This window comes from Vulpes lagopus, chromosome 10, assembly GCF_018345385.1.
Source record: "Vulpes lagopus strain Blue_001 chromosome 10, ASM1834538v1, whole genome shotgun sequence".
NCBI classification, from domain to species: domain Eukaryota; kingdom Metazoa; phylum Chordata; class Mammalia; order Carnivora; family Canidae; genus Vulpes; species Vulpes lagopus.
Genome location: NC_054833.1, coordinates 41,441,157 through 41,457,070, shown reverse-complemented (window position 1 = coordinate 41,457,070; position 15,914 = coordinate 41,441,157). Strand labels below are relative to the sequence as shown.

Here is a 15,914-nt window from a genome sequence, read left to right as displayed (position 1 = left end):
CACCCCGCGGGCCGGCGCGCTCGGGATGGGGGCGGGGCCGGGGCGGGCCGGGGCGGGGCGGGCGGGCTCGGGCGCTGATTGGTCCCGCCTGGCGCCGCCCCGCCGACTGCGGCGCCCCGCAGACCTGAGCAGCCGCTGGTGCGGAGCGCGGGGCGGGCGCCAGGTGAGCCCCCCGGGGGGCGGGGGCGGGGCTCCCGCGCGACCCCCGCCGCCCGGACGCCGCCGCTGCGTCCCGCCTCGGCCTAGTCCTCGGGGGGTGGGAGGCGGGCGCGGGGCGACAGATGGCGGGGGGAAGGGGCGAGGGGGAGACGGCCGGGAGGACGGTCCCCTGGGGGGAGGGGCACGCGCCGCGGGCCTGCGTGTGCGCATGCGTGTGGGGCCCGGCGCGGGCGGGCGCCCGTGGGTCCCGGGAGGCGCGGTGTTCTCTGCCCGCCTGGCGGGCGGCTCCGGGCGGGCGGGCTCCGGCCCCGCGGCTGCGCTCTCGGCGCCCTCGCCGCTGCGGGCAGTGCCCGTGTGTGTGTCGGTGCACAGTTTGTATTTGTTCCCGGAGAGCACAACCCCGAGGACCTCCCGAGCCCGCCCGCGGTCACCCGGCTAACCTCGAGGCCCGCCCCCTTCTCTCGGCAGCCTGCGGCGTAGGCCGGAGCCGCCATGGCGCCGCCCCCAGGCCCGGCTGCCCTCCCGCGCTCGCTGCTGCTCCTGCCAGCCCTTCTGAGCTCAGGTACCCGCCCCCGTTCACCCCCTGGCCCGGCGCTGCCCGGGCCGAGCCCCCCTGTCTCCGCGCACCCGGCCCCAGAGCACCGGGTTCCCCGCGCCCACCCAAGGTCCGGCCGGTTCCCAGCGAGCGAACCTAGGTGCTCTCGCGGCCCTTGGCCCCCTGCCCAGGCAGCAGCTCCGCCCCTCCCCCAGCTCTCCCCAGAACCCCTGCTGTGTTCCAGGTTGGGGGGAATTGGCACCGCAAATTGATGGGCAGACCTGGGCCGAGCGGGCTCTCCGGGAGAATGAGCAGCACGCCTTCACCTGCCGCGTGGCAGGGGGTTCTGGAACCCCGCGATTGGCCTGGTACCTGGACGGACAGCTGCAGGAGGCCAGCACCTCGAGACTGCTGAGCGTTGGCGGGGAGGCCTTCTCTGGAGGCACCAGCACCTTCACTGTTACTGCCCAGAGGGCCCAGCATGAGCTTAACTGCTCCTTGCAGGACCCCGGCAGTGGCCGGTCAGCCAACGCTTCTGTCATCCTCAATGTGCAATGTGAGTGCCCCTGAGGTGGGCAGGGACAGGGGTTCTCTGCCCAGGGACCCCCAGCAGCCACCAGGCAGGTGGCCTGATAGACCAGTTGAATAACACTTAAACACTTTGCAAATACTGACGCACATTATCCTCAGGACAATCCTATGAGGTGATTACGATTGTTGGTTCCGTTTTACAAACAAGAACGCAGCCACAGATTGGTTAAGTAATGTCTGCAGTCCTACAGCCAGGAAGCACAGCCAGGATTCAAATCCAAACGTTTTGGTTCTGGTGTTGATACTGTTAGTCAGTATGAGATGCTGCGTCTCCAGGAGACCCAGCTGTCCTGTTTCCCAGTGCCCCCTTGAGGAGAGGTCCAGGCTCCCGGCTCCCTTCTGGGTTTGGGAAGAAAGGGCAAGGAGTAGGAGGGGTGTGGTGAGAGTCTGTTGGCTTCTGCTTTGCACCAGTTAAACCAGAGATTGCCCAGGTCGGGGCCAAGTACCAGGATACTCAGGGCCCAGGCCTCCTGGTTGTCCTTTTTGCCCTGGTACGTGCCAACCCACCTGCCAATGTGACCTGGATCGACCAGGATGGGCCGGTGACCATCAACACTTCCGACTTCCTGGTGCTGGATGCCCAGAACTACCCTTGGCTCACCAACCACACCGTGCAGCTGCAGCTCCGCAGCCTGGCACACAACCTCTCCGTGGTGGCCACCAACGACGTGGGTGTCACCAGCGCCTCGCTTCCCGCCCCGGGTGAGCACTGCCAGCAGCTGGCCCAGCAAAGCCTCAGGTGGGTGCAGGATCACAGTACCGAAATGAAAAGACTGGTTGCCCTTTGGGTGAGTCTTGCGAGTGAGCAGTGCCGACCACTTTGGGCAAGGAAGACAGAGTAGTCCCTGTGTCATCTCAGAGTTGGGGGGCCCTGCCCACTGAGAACCTAACCAGAGGACAACTTGCAGGGCTTCTGGCCACCCGAGTGGAAGTCCCACTGCTGGGCATCATTATGGCCGGAGGGCTTGCCCTGGGCGCCCTGGTGGGGTTCAGCACACTGGTGGCCTGCCTGGTCTGCAGGAAAGAGAAGAAGACCAAAGGTAGGGCCAAGGCAGGGGTGGAGTGGGGGGGTGGGGAGCGAGGGTGGCAGAGCAGCAGGGGCAGGGGAGGGAGGGGCAGCAAGGACAGCACACAGGGCTATGGTGCAACAAGCCATCTCTGACAAGTGTCAGGTCTTCCCGGGCATGTCCCCGGGGGGGAACCAGATGCGGCTCGGGCAGCGGGGCTGGGCACTGGGAACCCCGTCTGTCCCACAGCCAGAGCTGGGCGTTGGAGGGATCCCTTGCCTGAGGGCCGTGGGTCTGAAAGGGCAGAGGGGCAGAGCCCAGCGTGGGCGGGCTCCCTGAGAAAGTGTGTGGTTTCTTTTCCCCTAGGCCCTTCCCGGCGCCCGTCTCTGATCTCTAGGTAACTGTTCCCCTGGCTGGCTGACTGGGCCGACCCGGCATGCAGCATGGGGACACTGGAAACCAGGGGACTCCCTAGTTCTGGACTGGGCCCCAAAGCAGGCATCTGTGCCTGCCGGAGCCGGGGCCTATCCCAGGCTGTCTGCCCTGTAGTGACTCCAACAACCTGAAACTCAACAACGTGCGCCTGCCCCGGGAGAACATGTCCCTCCCGTCCAACCTCCAGCTCAACGACCTCACTCCGGATTCCAGAGGTACGGCCGGCCTCTGTCTGCCCTGCCTTTATCTTCAGAGGTGCTTAGGAGGAAGAGAGACACCTTGGTACTTGGGAGGGGCTCGGCCCCGTCAGGCAGCCCCTCATCCTGGGCACCACCCCCTCTGTCTGTCTCCTAGCAGGGAAACCAGCTGACCGGCAGACGGCTCAGAATAACAGCCGGCCAGAGCTGCTGGACCCGGAGCCCGGTGGCCTCCTAACCAGCCGAGGTACCGGGATGTGGGCCCTCGGCCCTGCTCTGCTCCCCAGCCTTTGTGCTTCTGCCAGAGGCCTCTGAGCCTCCAAGAGGCAGAGAGGGGTTTCCCGCCTTCTAGGCAGTGATGCTCACTGAGTCCCGGGCATCCTTGACCCTGCAGGTTTCATCCGGCTCCCGATGCTGGGCTATATCTATCGAGTGTCCAGTGTGAGCAGTGATGAGATCTGGCTCTGAGCAGGGTGAGATTGGGGGGGGTGCCCTCTTGGCTTCTGGGCCCCCCCCTTCTCTAAGGCATCCCCTGCCTGGCCCTGTTGCCATTGTGAAGAGGTCATGCCACTCCTACTTTAGCTTGCCCTCTTGGCTGGGGCGCCCTCTGTGTCATCCATGTGGGACCTGACCCTCAGGAGCACAGGTGTCTTGGCAGAGCCACCAGCTGGACCTCAGCCTATTGTTCTGACTCGGGTTGGGGGCCTTCACTGCTTGTGCCCCGGCGGATGGAGCTCTCTGTCCGCGTGTTTGCAGGTCCTCCAGCGTCTGGGTGTGGTGTGGCCCTGCTGGCCTGGGGCTGCTCTGTGCCACACACTGGTATTCTTAGCACTCTGCACAGCAGGCATGGGGCATGCCCGGATGGGGGACGGGGGGGGGGGGGGTGCCTGCACGTCTTCACTTGCTTCCAGTGCTATGCAGCTTTGTGCCCTCAGGGAAAATCTAGGACCCTGATAGCTGTATAGAATCAAACTGCCCTTTGCCCAGGAACCAAGGCCTGGCCCAGGGGCAGTGGCCGAGCACAAACTAGTCCCTTTTGCTGCATACCTCTCTGCCCTTCTCTGTCTCTGCCTCCTCTTGGGCATCACAGGTTAGATACTAGACCTTCTCCATTTCTTCACTGGGCACAAGACTTGCCCACTGGCCTAGCCCCCAGTGGTGTCAGTGCCTGGCATTAGCACAAGTCAGGAGAAAAAGAGGAAGGTGGGAAGGGCACCCAAGACAGCATGTAGCTATGCATCATTTTTTTACAGTGTTAGCACTTTAAGCACATCCCCTGGGGAGGGGGTGAGGGCCCAGGGCCCTCTCTGTGGCCTCCCCAAGTTTGGCCTTCCTATGATTCACTGTGAGTGCCCTGAACCCTGGGGTTGGCAGTTTCCCTCTCAACAAATCTCCCCGACCATGGGTGCCCATGACCAGCCCTTGACTGTGACATGGGCAGGAAGCCGCTCTTCCTTCACCCTCTGCTCTTCAGGGGATGGTCAGAGCGGCGTGTTATTTGACAGAACTAGAAGCTTTAGGGGAACGTGGAGAGAGGGGGACCACATACCCCCCAAACAATCTAAAAACTCTCTGGAAAGCAACATGGAAATGATAGCAAACTAGTATAGCACAAAGTATATTTTTCCCTTGTTGATATGTTTTATAATCCTTCTCATGTTCCTGCCTAGGACAGTGCTGAGCACACAGTAAATTTAATAAACTCGACTGAGTGAATGTTACGTGTCTGTCTCATTTCTTATATATGGTTTTAAAATGAAATCTTTGAGGGACCCCTGGATGGCTCAGCAGTTGGCTCAGGGCATGATCCCAGGGTCTCAGGATCGAGTCCCGCATCAGGCTCCCTGCATGAAGCCTGATTCTCCTCCCTCTGCCTGTCTCTGTCTTTCATGAATAAAATAAATAATCTTTAAAAATAAATAAAAATGAGGGTTTTTTTTTTTTTAAGATTTTATTTATTTATTCATGAGAGACACAGAGAGAGAGAGGCAGAGACACAGGCAGAGGAAGAAGCAGGCTCCCTGCAGGGAGCCCGACATGGGACTTAATCCCTGGACCCCAGGACCATGACCTGAGCAAGGCAGAGGCCCGACCACTGAACCACCCAGGAGTCCCAAAATGAAATCTTTGAATCACACAGTGAATAGAGGAAACACTGGTGTCCCACTACTCTGTTGGATCTTCTCACTTTACCTTGTTTGCTTCAGATCTTTTATTTTTAAAAATAAGTAATGTTATTTCTTTAATTACATTGTTCTCAATAGCTAGGCTGGCATTTTCTGTTTGGGGAGAGCAGAGCAGGGATCCTAGCTCTCCACCTGGTGTCGGAGTCTCACTTGGCAGACTCCCCGTCTCTCGTCTCTCAAGAATGTGGCTAAACCATGCTGAGCTCTTGTTCTGATTAGAGAGGTACAGGAGGCTCAGACTAGGCTGTGATTCCCCTCCCCCCAAAATCTGGAGGATCATAAGGGGGAAAAAAGACTAGAAATGAGGTTTGGGAGCACCTGGGTGGTTCAGCGGTTTAGCGCCTGCCTTTGGCTCAGGGTGTGGTCCTGGGGTCCTGGGATCGAGTCCCACGTCGGGCTCCCTGCATGGAGCCTGCTTCTCCCTTTGCCTATGTCTCTGCCTCTCTCTCCCTCTCTTTCTCTGTCTCTCATGAATAAACGTCTTAAAAAAAAAAATACCTCAAAGACATTACTTATTCATGAGAGACATAGAGGGGAAGAGGCAGGGAGAGAAGCAGACTCCCTGCGGGGAACCCGATGTGAGACTCCATCCCAGGACCCCAGGATCACACCCTGGTATTCTCATGTCCAGAGCCTCCCTGGTTCAAAGGTGACTATCTTCTTGGGATAGAGAGGTGGGCAGCATGGATGGGGACATTTTTGGGGATCTAATCCTGCAAACCTTCAACCAATTCTCTGTTTTCAGCCCTACCCTGCCCGCATGCCAAAGAAATACCTGGCAGTTTCAATCCCTGATTCTTCCCAGGGTTCTAGTGTACGTGGCTCACTTTTTTTTTTTTTTAAGATTTTATTTATTTATTCATGAGAGACAGAGAGGCAGAGGCAAGGGGAGAAGCAGGCTCCCTTTGTTTCCCAGGTGCCCCCGTGGCTCACTTCTTATCAGTGTCTCTGTCTCTCCTCTACAGCCAAATTTCAAGATCCCCCCACCCCACTAAATCAGTTACCACTTACTATCTTCCAGAATTGTTGCTGCCTAGTCTCATGTCATTCTCTTTCCTATTATCCTTGCTGATTTATGTCTTCTTAAAAAATTGCTATTCCTAGGGCTACCTGGGTGGCTCAGTCAGTTAAGCATCTGCCTTTGGCTCAGGTCATGATCCCAGGGTCTTGGGATTGAGCCCTGCCTCAGGCTTCCTGCTCAATGGGGAGCCTGCTTCTCCCTCTGCCCCTTGCCCCCAATCCCACTCGTGCTTTCTTTCCAAGTAAATACAATATTTTTAAAAATTATTATGATACTGTCATTGTATAGGTTTAAAGGAGGGAATGAAGGTGTAAATACAGTGTTCAATACTTGTTTATTTCGAAGTGTTAGAGCTTAGGATCAGCAGAAAAGGTGAGGGACGCTTCAAGCAAGGGAAACAGCCTGCATAAAAGTTAGAAGAGGAACTTCCGGGGCACCTGGGCGGCTCAGTTGGTTAAGTGTATGCTTTTGGTTCAGGTCATGATCCCAACTGCCAGGAGCCTGCTTCTTCCTCCGTCTCTCATGAATAAATAAATAAAATCTTAAAACGACAAAAAAAAAAACAAAAAAAAAACAAAGACCAGAATCCCGAGAGAAACGAAGTGATGCTGCCGGGAAAAAGGCTTTTGATTCCTCCAGACGCCCCTTTGGAAGGAAACCAGAAACACTGTGATCAAAAAAGCTTTTGTTATCTGAAGGGCCCGGGGGAGCATAGCCCCTGCTGGGTTCTGGGATCAAAACACACAGAAACAGGACAGAGATGGGCCTCTCTGTAGGATGATGCAGGAGCTCCTCCAGCACCCTGACAGCCCTGTAGACGAGAGAGCATGAGTGAACTGAGGCAGAGCCCAGAAACATTCCAGCTGGGCGCTAAAGTGCTACCAGCCGGCTGTCTGACGTTGCGCTGAGTTCTAAGGCCTACTCCAAGTATTTTGTATGACAAGGATAAACATGCAAATGTCCAGGGCCAGCTCTGGTTTCCAAGATCTCCTTTCATGAAAATACAGAATAACGAAGATCCAGGAGATAAAGAATGAGGAAAGGCAGTCAGCGGGAAGAACAGGTTTACAGCATACAATGAAATGCCTTCAGAACGAAATTTTTAAAAATTTTTTTTTATTTACTTATGATAGTCACACACACAGAGAGAGGCAGAGACATAGGCAGAGGGAGAAGCAGGCTCCATGCACCGGGAGCCCGACACGGGTTTGGATCCCCGGTCTCCAGGATCGTGCCCTGGGCCAAAGGCAGGCGCCAAACCGCTGCGCCACCCACGGATCCCTAGAACGAAAATTAAGAGAAATGAATTTGATGGTCTTTCTAAGAAGTGGTTATCAGTACATGGCAGTTTTTTCAGACTCTGAGATTCAGAGTCAGTCACTCGGCGCAGGGTAGACGCTTAACAGCAAACGAGTGGAATAAACGGCCAAGCCCATGAGCATAGGGAGTCCAGAATCGCCCCGCACCTCCGTGTTTGGGTGTAAAAGGGGGGGGTCAGTGCCCACTCTGCCACTGGAGACTGCGGGGCAGCCCGGGGCGAGTCCTGCCAAGCTGTCCAGGCCGCCGTGTGTGCGGGGAGAGTCGCGATCCCCAAGCGGAGGGGCGAGAGCAAGGGCAGGTGGCTGGGCCCTGACCCCTCCCCCGTCCGTCCGCAGGCGCCCTGGAGGACCTGGAGCGCGCCGTGGCGCTGAGCGGAGGCCGGGGCCGCGCCGCCCGCCAGGGCTTCGTGCAGCGCGGGCTCCTGGCGCGGCTGCAGGGCCGGGACGACGACGCCCGCGGGGACTTCGAGCGGGCGGCGCGTCTGGGCAGCTCGTTCGCGCGGCGCCAGCTGGTGCTGCTCAACCCCTACGCCGCGCTGTGCAACCGCATGCTGGCCGACGTGATGCAGCAGCTGCACGGGCCCCCGCAACGGCCGCTGAGCCGCGCCAATAAAGCTGCCGCCTGCCCCCGACTCTCCCGTGTCTGCGTGCGGCCGCCCGCGCCCCCGCTGCAGCCCACCCCGCGGGCCGGCGCGCTCGGGATGGGGGCGGGGCCGGGGCGGGCCGGGGCGGGGCGGGCGGGCTCGGGCGCTGATTGGTCCCGCCTGGCGCCGCCCCGCCGACTGCGGCGCCCCGCAGACCTGAGCAGCCGCTGGTGCGGAGCGCGGGGCGGGCGCCAGGTGAGCCCCCCGGGGGGCGGGGGCGGGGCTCCCGCGCGACCCCCGCCGCCCGGACGCCGCCGCTGCGTCCCGCCTCGGCCTAGTCCTCGGGGGGTGGGAGGCGGGCGCGGGGCGACAGATGGCGGGGGGAAGGGGCGAGGGGGAGACGGCCGGGAGGACGGTCCCCTGGGGGGAGGGGCACGCGCCGCGGGCCTGCGTGTGCGCATGCGTGTGGGGCCCGGCGCGGGCGGGCGCCCGTGGGTCCCGGGAGGCGCGGTGTTCTCTGCCCGCCTGGCGGGCGGCTCCGGGCGGGCGGGCTCCGGCCCCGCGGCCTGCGCTCTCGGCGCCCTCGCCGCTGCGGGCAGTGCCCGTGTGTGTGTCGGTGCACAGTTTGTATTTGTTCCCGGAGAGCACAACCCCGAGGACCTCCCGAGCCCGCCCGCGGTCACCCGGCTAACCTCGAGGCCCGCCCCCTTCTCTCGGCAGCCTGCGGCGTAGGCCGGAGCCGCCATGGCGCCCGCCCCCAGGCCCGGCTGCCCTCCCGCGCTCGCTGCTGCTCCTGCCAGCCCTTCTGAGCTCAGGTACCCGCCCCCGTTCACCCCCTGGCCCGGCGCTGCCCGGGCCGAGCCCCCCTGTCTCCGCGCACCCGGCCCCAGAGCACCGGGTTCCCCGCGCCCACCCAAGGTCCGGCCGGTTCCCAGCGAGCGAACCTAGGTGCTCTCGCGGCCCTTGGCCCCCTGCCCAGGCAGCAGCTCCGCGCCTCCCCCAGCTCTCCCCAGAACCCCTGCTGTGTTCCAGGTTGGGGGAATTGGCACCGCAAATTGATGGGCAGACCTGGGCCGAGCGGGCTCTCCGGGAGAATGAGCAGCACGCCTTCACCTGCCGCGTGGCAGGGGGTTCTGGAACCCCGCGATTGGCCTGGTACCTGGACGGACAGCTGCAGGAGGCCAGCACCTCGAGACTGCTGAGCGTTGGCGGGGAGGCCTTCTCTGGAGGCACCAGCACCTTCACTGTTACTGCCCAGAGGGCCCAGCATGAGCTTAACTGCTCCTTGCAGGACCCCGGCAGTGGCCGGTCAGCCAACGCTTCTGTCATCCTCAATGTGCAATGTGAGTGCCCCTGAGGTGGGCAGGGACAGGGGTTCTCTGCCCAGGGACCCCCAGCAGCCACCAGGCAGGTGGCCTGATAGACCAGTTGAATAACACTTAAACACTTTGCAAATACTGACGCACATTATCCTCAGGACAATCCTATGAGGTGATTACGATTGTTGGTTCCGTTTTACAAACAAGAACGCAGCCACAGATTGGTTAAGTAATGTCTGCAGTCCTACAGCCAGGAAGCACAGCCAGGATTCAAATCCAAACGTTTTGGTTCTGGTGTTGATACTGTTAGTCAGTATGAGATGCTGCGTCTCCAGGAGACCCAGCTGTCCTGTTTCCCAGTGCCCCCTTGAGGAGAGGTCCAGGCTCCCGGCTCCCTTCTGGGTTTGGGAAGAAAGGGCAAGGAGTAGGAGGGGTGTGGTGAGAGTCTGTTGGCTTCTGCTTTGCACCAGTTAAACCAGAGATTGCCCAGGTCGGGGCCAAGTACCAGGATACTCAGGGCCCAGGCCTCCTGGTTGTCCTTTTTGCCCTGGTACGTGCCAACCCACCTGCCAATGTGACCTGGATCGACCAGGATGGGCCGGTGACCATCAACACTTCCGACTTCCTGGTGCTGGATGCCCAGAACTACCCTTGGCTCACCAACCACACCGTGCAGCTGCAGCTCCGCAGCCTGGCACACAACCTCTCCGTGGTGGCCACCAACGACGTGGGTGTCACCAGCGCCTCGCTTCCCGCCCCGGGTGAGCACTGCCAGCAGCTGGCCCAGCAAAGCCTCAGGTGGGTGCAGGATCACAGTACCGAAATGAAAAGACTGGTTGCCCTTTGGGTGAGTCTTGCGAGTGAGCAGTGCCGACCACTTTGGGCAAGGAAGACAGAGTAGTCCCTGTGTCATCTCAGAGTTGGGGGGCCCTGCCCACTGAGAACCTAACCAGAGGACAACTTGCAGGGCTTCTGGCCACCCGAGTGGAAGTCCCACTGCTGGGCATCATTATGGCCGGAGGGCTTGCCCTGGGCGCCCTGGTGGGGTTCAGCACACTGGTGGCCTGCCTGGTCTGCAGGAAAGAGAAGAAGACCAAAGGTAGGGCCAAGGCAGGGGTGGAGTGGGGGGGTGGGGAGCGAGGGTGGCAGAGCAGCAGGGGCAGGGGAGGGAGGGGCAGCAAGGACAGCACACAGGGCTATGGTGCAACAAGCCATCTCTGACAAGTGTCAGGTCTTCCCGGGCATGTCCCCGGGGGGGAACCAGATGCGGCTCGGGCAGCGGGGCTGGGCACTGGGAACCCCGTCTGTCCCACAGCCAGAGCTGGGCGTTGGAGGGATCCCTTGCCTGAGGGCCGTGGGTCTGAAAGGGCAGAGGGGCAGAGCCCAGCGTGGGCGGGCTCCCTGAGAAAGTGTGTGGTTTCTTTTCCCCTAGGCCCTTCCCGGCGCCCGTCTCTGATCTCTAGGTAACTGTTCCCCTGACTGGCTGACTGGACCGACCCGGCATGCAGCATGGGGACACTGGAAACCAGGGGACTCCCTAGTTCTGGACTGGGCCCCAAAGCAGGCATCTGTGCCTGCCGGAGCCGGGGCCTATCCCAGGCTGTCTGCCCTGTAGTGACTCCAACAACCTGAAACTCAACAACGTGCGCCTGCCCCGGGAGAACATGTCCCTCCCGTCCAACCTCCAGCTCAACGACCTCACTCCGGATTCCAGAGGTACGGCCGGCCTCTGTCTGCCCTGCCTTTATCTTCAGAGGTGCTTAGGAGGAAGAGAGACACCTTGGTACTTGGGAGGGGCTCGGCCCCGTCAGGCAGCCCCTCATCCTGGGCACCACCCCCTCTGTCTGTCTCCTAGCAGGGAAACCAGCTGACCGGCAGACGGCTCAGAATAACAGCCGGCCAGAGCTGCTGGACCCGGAGCCCGGTGGCCTCCTAACCAGCCGAGGTACCGGGATGTGGGCCCTCGGCCCTGCTCTGCTCCCCAGCCTTTGTGCTTCTGCCAGAGGCCTCTGAGCCTCCAAGAGGCAGAGAGGGGTTTCCCGCCTTCTAGGCAGTGATGCTCACTGAGTCCCGGGCATCCTTGACCCTGCAGGTTTCATCCGGCTCCCGATGCTGGGCTATATCTATCGAGTGTCCAGTGTGAGCAGTGATGAGATCTGGCTCTGAGCAGGGTGAGATTGGGGGGGGTGCCCTCTTGGCTTCTGGGCCCCCCCCTTCTCTAAGGCATCCCCTGCCTGGCCCTGTTGCCATTGTGAAGAGGTCATGCCACTCCTACTTTAGCTTGCCCTCTTGGCTGGGGCGCCCTCTGTGTCATCCATGTGGGACCTGACCCTCAGGAGCACAGGTGTCTTGGCAGAGCCACCAGCTGGACCTCAGCCTATTGTTCTGACTCGGGTTGGGGGCCTTCACTGCTTGTGCCCCGGCGGATGGAGCTCTCTGTCCGCGTGTTTGCAGGTCCTCCAGCGTCTGGGTGTGGTGTGGCCCTGCTGGCCTGGGGCTGCTCTGTGCCACACACTGGTATTCTTAGCACTCTGCACAGCAGGCATGGGGCATGCCCGGATGGGGGACGGGGGGGGGGGGGGTGCCTGCACGTCTTCACTTGCTTCCAGTGCTATGCAGCTTTGTGCCCTCAGGGAAAATCTAGGACCCTGATAGCTGTATAGAATCAAACTGCCCTTTGCCCAGGAACCAAGGCCTGGCCCAGGGGCAGTGGCCGAGCACAAACTAGTCCCTTTTGCTGCATACCTCTCTGCCCTTCTCTGTCTCTGCCTCCTCTTGGGCATCACAGGTTAGATACTAGACCTTCTCCATTTCTTCACTGGGCACAAGACTTGCCCACTGGCCTAGCCCCCAGTGGTGTCAGTGCCTGGCATTAGCACAAGTCAGGAGAAAAAGAGGAAGGTGGGAAGGGCACCCAAGACAGCATGTAGCTATGCATCATTTTTTTACAGTGTTAGCACTTTAAGCACATCCCCTGGGGAGGGGGTGAGGGCCCAGGGCCCTCTCTGTGGCCTCCCCAAGTTTGGCCTTCCTATGATTCACTGTGAGTGCCCTGAACCCTGGGGTTGGCAGTTTCCCTCTCAACAAGTCTCCCCGACCATGGGTGCCCATGACCAGCCCTTGACTGTGACATGGGCAGGAAGCCGCTCTTCCTTCACCCTCTGCTCTTCAGGGGATGGTCAGAGCGGCGTGTTATTTGACAGAACTAGAAGCTTTAGGGGAACGTGGAGAGAGGGGGACCACATACCCCCCAAACAATCTAAAAACTCTCTGGAAAGCAACATGGAAATGATAGCAAACTAGTATAGCACAAAGTATATTTTTCCCTTGTTGATATGTTTTATAATCCTTCTCATGTTCCTGCCTAGGACAGTGCTGAGCACACAGTAAATTTAATAAACTCGACTGAGTGAATGTTACGTGTCTGTCTCATTTCTTATATATGGTTTTAAAATGAAATCTTTGAGGGACCCCTGGATGGCTCAGCAGTTGGCTCAGGGCATGATCCCAGGGTCTCAGGATCGAGTCCCGCATCAGGCTCCCTGCATGAAGCCTGATTCTCCTCCCTCTGCCTGTCTCTGTCTTTCATGAATAAAATAAATAATCTTTAAAAATAAATAAAAATGAGGGTTTTTTTTTTTAAGATTTTATTTATTTATTCATGAGAGACACAGAGAGAGAGAGGCAGAGACACAGGCAGAGGAAGAAGCAGGCTCCCTGCAGGGAGCCCGACATGGGACTTAATCCCTGGACCCCAGGACCATGACCTGAGCAAGGCAGAGGCCCGACCACTGAACCACCCAGGAGTCCCAAAATGAAATCTTTGAATCACACAGTGAATAGAGGAAACACTGGTGTCCCACTACTCTGTTGGATCTTCTCACTTTACCTTGTTTGCTTCAGATCTTTTATTTTTAAAAATAAGTAATGTTATTTCTTTAATTACATTGTTCTCAATAGCTAGGCTGGCATTTTCTGTTTGGGGAGAGCAGAGCAGGGATCCTAGCTCTCCACCTGGTGTCGGAGTCTCACTTGGCAGACTCCCCGTCTCTCGTCTCTCAAGAGTGTGGCTAAACCATGCTGAGCTCTTGTTCTGATTAGAGAGGTACAGGAGGCTCAGACTAGGCTGTGATTCCCCTCCCCCCAAAATCTGGAGGATCATAAGGGGGAAAAAAGACTAGAAATGAGGTTTGGGAGCACCTGGGTGGCTCAGCGGTTTAGCGCCTGCCTTTGGCTCAGGGTGTGGTCCTGGGGTCCTGGGATCGAGTCCCACGTCGGGCTCCCTGCATGGAGCCTGCTTCTCCCTTTGCCTATGTCTCTGCCTCTCTCTCCCTCTCTTTCTCTGTCTCTCATGAATAAACGTCTTAAAAAAAAAAATACCTCAAAGACATTACTTATTCATGAGAGACATAGAGGGGAAGAGGCAGGGAGAGAAGCAGACTCCCTGCGGGGAACCCGATGTGAGACTCCATCCCAGGACCCCAGGATCACACCCTGGTATTCTCATGTCCAGAGCCTCCCTGGTTCAAAGGTGACTATCTTCTTGGGATAGAGAGGTGGGCAGCATGGATGGGGACATTTTTGGGGATCTAATCCTGCAAACCTTCAACCAATTCTCTGTTTTCAGCCCTACCCTGCCCGCATGCCAAAGAAATACCTGGCAGTTTCAATCCCTGATTCTTCCCAGGGTTCTAGTGTACGTGGCTCACTTTTTTTTTTTTTTAAGATTTTATTTATTTATTCATGAGAGACAGAGAGGCAGAGGCAAGGGGAGAAGCAGGCTCCCTTTGTTTCCCAGGTGCCCCCGTGGCTCACTTCTTATCAGTGTCTCTGTCTCTCCTCTACACCCAAATTTCAAGATCCCCCCACCCCACTAAATCAGTTACCACTTACTATCTTCCAGAATTGTTGCTGCCTAGTCTCATGTCATTCTCTTTCCTATTATCCTTGCTGATTTATGTCTTCTTAAAAAATTGCTATTCCTAGGGCTACCTGGGTGGCTCAGTCAGTTAAGCATCTGCCTTTGGCTCAGGTCATGATCCCAGGGTCTTGGGATTGAGCCCTGCCTCAGGCTTCCTGCTCAATGGGGAGCCTGCTTCTCCCTCTGCCCCTTGCCCCCAATCCCACTCGTGCTTTCTTTCCAAGTAAATACAATATTTTTAAAAATTATTATGATACTGTCATTGTATAGGTTTAAAGGAGGGAATGAAGGTGTAAATACAGTGTTCAATACTTGTTTATTTCGAAGTGTTGAGAGCTTAGGATCAGCAGAAAAGGTGAGGGACGCTTCAAGCAAGGGAAACAGCCTGCATAAAAGTTAGAAGAGGAACTTCCTGGGCACCTGGGCGGCTCAGTTGGTTAAGTGTATGCTTTTGGTTCAGGTCATGATCCCAACTGCCAAGGAGCCTGCTTCTTCCTCCGTCTCTCATGAATAAATAATAAAATCTTAAAAGAAGAAGAGGGACTTCTGGAATCCTGGATATAGCACAGCAAGCAGACTGGTTTTCCAGTTTAACTTGGGGGATTATAGAAAATGAGGATCTTGGGGTAGGGAGAAAGTAGCCAAATGAAGTCTTAAGAGGCCTAGTGGAAAACTTTGTAAATTCATCACTACATACTACATTTTGTGGCACTTAATCTCTTCACATAGTTTTACCCACACAACAAGCCTAACAGTTAATTAGCATTTATAGTAACAGTTTCATAGCTAGGTTAACTGAGGTATAGATGTTACTGGATTTTTTTTCTAGGGCCACAGAGCAAGGAACCAAAGGGAGTAACCACGGGTGTTGAGGAGGAGGAGCAAGGAGCGCACTGCGAGCGCTGTCCGGGATGCTCACCGCATGGCTGCGCTAGACGTGCTGAAGCAGCGGGGTGCGCTCCGCCGGGCTGACGGGCTTCAGCAGGAAGCACACTGGATCCTGGTTGTTTGCAGATTCTGCCTTTGTGAATCCACTTAGGCACTGAAGTATGTGTGTGATCCCAAATCAATACATGCAGTGTTTTTTGTTTTTTAAAGATTTTATTTATTTATTCATGAGAGACACAGAGAGAGAGAGAGGCAGAGGCACAGGCAGAGGGAGAAGCAGGCTCCCTGTGGGGAGCCCGACGCGGGACTTGATTCCGGGTCTCCAGGATCACGCCCTGAGCCGAAGGCAGGCGCTAAACCGCTGAGCCACCCAGGGATCCCCCATGCAGTGTTTCACAGTTATTTGCTGGCAAGCTCAGAGCAGTGAAAAATTTAAGTCAGTCAACACCTACCTTCCCTGCTGAGGCTGAAAAGCGGGGACATTCCGCCTCTGGTTTCAGCTCTCATACTGTGAACAAGCGCTCTGTGCGCCCTCCGGGTATTGCTTCGTTTTCTTACTGCTGGTGATTCTATTTAAAATGACCTCCGAGGGCAGCCTGGGTGGCTCAGCGGTTTAGCGCCGCCTTCAGCCCAGGGCGTGATCCTGGAGACCGAGGATCCAGTCCCATATCGGGCTCCCTGCATGGAGGCTGCTTCTCCCTCTGCCTGTGTCTCTGCCTCTCTCTGTGTGTCTCTCATGAATAAATTAAACC

General features: G+C 57.6%; 3 protein-coding genes across 6 annotated transcripts; all 3 read left to right on the top strand.

Annotated features, from left to right (window-relative positions):
• The first annotated feature begins 30 nt into the window (after window positions 1-30).
• On the top strand, window positions 31-4,640 carry LOC121500530 (transmembrane protein 25). 4 transcript variants are annotated; one of them, XM_041772283.1, is made up of 9 exons: window positions 31-163; window positions 628-721; window positions 939-1,250; window positions 1,697-1,987; window positions 2,194-2,325; window positions 2,659-2,689; window positions 2,842-2,942; window positions 3,082-3,171; window positions 3,319-4,640. In XM_041772283.1, the coding sequence occupies exons 2-9, from the start codon at window positions 652-654 to the stop codon at window positions 3,390-3,392; spliced, it is 1,101 nt and encodes a 366-aa protein (XP_041628217.1). In that variant the 5' UTR covers window positions 31-163; window positions 628-651; the 3' UTR covers window positions 3,393-4,640. The 4 variants fall into 4 exon arrangements, with proteins under 4 accessions (XP_041628217.1, XP_041628220.1, XP_041628219.1 ...); XM_041772284.1 differs by lacking the exon at window positions 31-163 and having other exon boundaries at window positions 172-721; window positions 3,085-3,171; XM_041772286.1 differs by lacking the exons at window positions 31-163; window positions 1,697-1,987 and having other exon boundaries at window positions 171-721.
• Window positions 4,641-7,022: 2,382 nt separating this feature from the next.
• Window positions 7,023-8,858, top strand: LOC121500211. The gene is made up of 2 exons (XM_041771755.1): window positions 7,023-8,289; window positions 8,755-8,858. The coding sequence occupies exons 1-2, from the start codon at window positions 7,999-8,001 to the stop codon at window positions 8,764-8,766; spliced, it is 303 nt and encodes a 100-aa protein (XP_041627689.1). The 5' UTR covers window positions 7,023-7,998; the 3' UTR covers window positions 8,767-8,858.
• On the top strand, window positions 8,768-12,767 carry LOC121500887 (transmembrane protein 25-like; the record flags this gene model as incomplete). The annotated part of the gene is made up of 7 exons (XM_041772997.1): window positions 8,768-9,377; window positions 9,824-10,114; window positions 10,321-10,452; window positions 10,786-10,816; window positions 10,969-11,069; window positions 11,209-11,298; window positions 11,446-12,767. Coding segments are annotated over 7 exons (1,329 nt in total), but the record flags the coding sequence as incomplete, so codon positions are not given.
• Window positions 12,768-15,914: the final 3,147 nt, after the last annotated feature.

Bases quoted from the DNA above. Each gene is read 5' to 3' on its own strand.
- LOC121500530 (XM_041772283.1), top strand. From the start codon at position 652: ATGGCGCCGCCCCCAGGCCCGGCTGCCCTCCCGCGCTCGCTGCTGCTC. The intron at 722-938 runs GTACCCGCCCCC...GCTGTGTTCCAG, and splicing joins GCCAGCCCTTCTGAGCTCAG to GTTGGGGGGAATTGGCACCG. The intron at 2,943-3,081 runs GTACGGCCGGCC...TCTGTCTCCTAG, and splicing joins CCTCACTCCGGATTCCAGAG to CAGGGAAACCAGCTGACCGG.
- LOC121500211 (XM_041771755.1), top strand. From the start codon at position 7,999: ATGCTGGCCGACGTGATGCAGCAGCTGCACGGGCCCCCGCAACGGCCG.